The sequence below is a fragment of the Neomonachus schauinslandi genome, chromosome 1 (assembly GCF_002201575.2).
Source record: "Neomonachus schauinslandi chromosome 1, ASM220157v2, whole genome shotgun sequence".
NCBI classification, from domain to species: domain Eukaryota; kingdom Metazoa; phylum Chordata; class Mammalia; order Carnivora; family Phocidae; genus Neomonachus; species Neomonachus schauinslandi.
Window position 1 is genome coordinate 148,368,373 of NC_058403.1, and position 3,601 is coordinate 148,371,973.

Sequence of the window (3,601 nt, forward strand, 5' to 3'; positions counted from 1 at the left end):
ATTCAACACTTCCGTACAACACTGGGTGCTCATCACAAGCGCCCTCCTTAATCCCCATCACCACAGCCAGTTTAGAGCATTTTCATCACCTGCCAAAAGAAATCCCATTCTCCACCCTTTCCCATTTCCCCCCTAGCCCCTACCCTAGGTGACCACTAATCTACTTTCTATCTCTGAGGATTTGCCTATTCCAGCCATTTAAAATACATAGAATCATACAACATGTGGCCTTTTATGACTGATTTATTTCATTTAGCATTCTGTTTTCAAAATGCATCCATGTCGGGTGCCTGGGTGGCTCAGTTGGTTGAGCATCTGCCTTCGGCTTAGGTCATGATCACAGGGTGCTGGGATCAAGTCCCACATCTGGCTCTTTGCTCAGCAGGGAGCCTGCTTCTCCCTCTGCTCAGGCAGAGGGAACACAAGCAAGGCGAGTGGGAGAGGGAGAAGCAGGCTTCCCACTGAGCAGGAAGCCCCATACGGGGCTCGATCCCAGGACCCCAAGATCATGACCTGAGCTGAAGGCAGACACTTAATGACTGAGCCACCCAGGTGCCCCTACTTTCCCTTTTAATTCTTTTTTTAAATTAATTTATTTATTTGAGAGAGAGAGAGTGAGAGAGAGCACAAGATGGGGGAAGGTCAGAGGGAGAAGCAACTCCTTGCTGAGCAGGGAGCCCGATGTGGCACTTGATCCCAGGACTCCAGGATCATGACCTGAGCCAAAGGCAGTCACTTAACCAACTGAGCCACCCAGGCGCCCCTCCCTTTTAATTCTTAATATTGTTTATTTGTCCCTTCTCTCTCTCTTTCTTTTTAAAGAATTCTTATTGGCAGAGGTTTTTCCATTTGTTTCCATAATTAATTTTCTCAAATAACAAACTTTCAGCCTTCTTCACCTTTGTATTTCATTAATTTCCGCTCTTTATCATTTCATTATATATTTGATGGGCATGTTTATCCTATTTCTAACTTCTTACATCGAAATACTTAACTCATTCATTTTCCATCTTTCCTTTTTCTTGAAAAGAAAAGTGCTAAGACTCTAGCCACATCTGGCTAGCGGCTACTGTGTTGAACAGCACACATACAGAACATTGCCGAGAAGCTTCTACTAAACTGCTCTGGTTGAAAGGGTCTAGGAGGCACGGCCTTAAATCTTTCAAAGTCTTAATAAAGGGTGTTACAGTTGGTTGTACTTTTGACTTGCTCTTGACCCAGTGGCCCAGGAATCTGTATTTTAACAGGTGTATTAGGTACATTTGTTGAGCTAGGTCCGCTGACCTGTGTAGAAGCCACACATCCGAGCCTCATCCTGTTGGATGGAAGTTACACCTCAGCCCCCTGATTCTTGTGTCCCCTTGCCAACCTCCCCACAGCAGCCAGAGTGACCTCCGAGGAAGGCAAAGCTGATTTGGACATCCCCCTGCTTACAACCCATCAGAGGGGCTCCTCGCTGTCCTCAGGATAAAGACACAGGCAATACCTAGCCAACAGGCCTGCCCACAGCCCTGGGCATGCCAAGGGTAAAGGGCGGTTTGCTTGTAGTCTCCCCTCGAGGTCCTCGGCTCCTGAGGGTAGGCAGGGCCCTGTCCCCAGTACTAACGGGTGCTGGGCACAGAGCGCGGCGCCGTGTCTGTGGACCGAATGCACCAGACACGCTGCGTGCCGGGCCGGGCTGGCTCAGTCTGGGCCGGCCCTGCAGGCTGCGTGTGGGCAGGGGCCGAGCTGGGGCCTTGCCGGGCAGTGGGGGCCGTGGAGGGAAGGAGGACGGAGCTCCAGGTGGGGAAGCCGCCGCCTGCCTTCGGCAGCCTCAGGTGACAGGCTTGTTCACATCTGCTCAGGTGAACGTGTCCTTCTCGCTGTCCCTGGAGCTGCTCTCCTACCAGAAGCTCCCGGCTGACCAGATGCTGCCCGGAGTGGACATCCGGCAGCGCGCCAGTGGGGAGAAAGAGATGGTGTTTACTCAGAACCTGCTCCTGGAGTACGCCAACCAGACCGCTCAGGTGAGTCCCAGGCCTGCCCCATGTCGGAGAGGGCGGAAACGGGCCAGACTCTGTTCTCGTGGGTCAGAGGAGGGCAGACCCCAACCCGGCCTTCCGAAATAAGAGGAGCCCCAGGCCTCGCCCTGAGGGCCCGGTCTGCCCTGGAAGAGGCCTTTCCCTGAGGACACACGTGGAGAAACGAGGGTCATCCTTCCTTACCTAGCTCAGCTCAGAACCAGGTGAGGTGCTGTAGGGTGGGAAATAGGGAAGGCTTCCTGGAGGAGGTATGCGGCACGTGAAGCCTCCCAGCTGGAAGGTACAGGTGAGGAACAGAAAGGAATAGCCTAACGGGTGGATTCTAGGGAGGCCAGAAGAAGAATCCGTTTGTGACCAGGCAGGCCCCCCAGCTTGGTCCTTGGGCGGCTGCTGGGGCCCAGGGGCGGGAAGGCTGAGGTGATGAGGTGTGTATGCTGGTGCCTGAGGATGATGTGGGGGCACCGCCAGGAGCGAGGACGGGTCAGCACACAGGTGGGGCCTGAGGCCAAGGGAAGAGGTGAGATGGCCCAGAGCCCAGGAGGGGCAGAGGGCTGGGCCTTGGCACCCCAGGGGCTGGGGGAGGAGGGGGAGGGCAGCCTGACCAGGGAGCAGAAACCACCGAGCTTGATCAGGGCAGGGGGAGGGGCGGCGGAGGGAGAGCAGATGGCGTCTTCGGGACCCTTTACCGGCGCAGACCCCCACCAGCTGTGGTTTTAGATGCCGGCGCCAGCCCCCTTCCACTCGCTGTGGTGCTGCCCACGTGTTCCTCCGAAGCTTCGGGACTTGGGGTCAGCAGGAGGGCACGAGGGCCCCACGTTGCAGGCTCTGTCCCCCTAGGTGGTGCCCCTGAGGGCCACAGTGGCCGTGCCCGAGCTGCAGCTCTCCACCAGCTGGGTGGACTTCGGGACCTGCTTTGTGAACCAGGGGCAGGTCCGGGAGGTCGACCTCATGAACCTGAGCGGCTGTCGGAGCTACTGGGCTGTGCTGACGGGTAGGTTGTACCTGCCCACCACTTCCCCGCAGGCTGGCACCACCTGGGGGTTCCCGCAGATGGCCGGTTCCCAGATCCCAAGTGATCCCAGGGTGCCTCGCCCCGTGGCACCGGGCCGGACCAGAGGTGCACACCTGAGCTGCGGGGCGGGGGGCTCGCTGGGGCGGCGCACGGAGCTGCCTACGCTCGCGTGCTCCCTTCCCTCGGTGCAGGCCAGCAGGAGCCAGACAAGGACCCTGCGGCCTTCAGGGTATCTCCAAACAGTGGCCTGCTGGAGGCAGGACCAGTCAGTTTGCCCCCAAATACCATCACCCTCCAGGCCCAGACCCCCTTCCTAACCTCAGCCTCCCACTCCCTCCAGGAGCAGTGAGCTATAGGAGTCCAGGCTGGTGGTGGAAGGTGTGCTCGGTGAGAAGGCCTGCATCCTGCAGCTCTGGGGCCAAAGCTCCAGCAGCTCCGAGGCTCTGCTCATACCCCAGCCCTAGGCTCCCAGAGGTAGAAATAAAACACTGCCCAGAGCTAAGAAGTAGGTCTGCTGGGCAGGTGGCTGGACAAGACCACAAACTGGAGAATGGATGAGGTGGCACCT

At 57.3% G+C, this 3,601-nt stretch overlaps 1 protein-coding gene across 1 annotated transcript; it reads left to right on the forward strand.

Moving 5' to 3' along the window:
• Positions 1 to 1,599: 1,599 nt before the first annotated feature.
• On the forward strand, positions 1,600 to 3,382 carry LOC110569634 (deleted in lung and esophageal cancer protein 1-like). The gene is made up of 3 exons (XM_021677537.1): positions 1,600 to 2,006; positions 2,859 to 3,012; positions 3,225 to 3,382. Exons 1-3 carry the CDS (start codon positions 1,908 to 1,910, stop codon positions 3,380 to 3,382), a joined length of 411 nt encoding a protein of 136 aa, XP_021533212.1. The 5' UTR covers positions 1,600 to 1,907.
• The last annotated feature ends 219 nt before the right edge of the window (positions 3,383 to 3,601 follow it).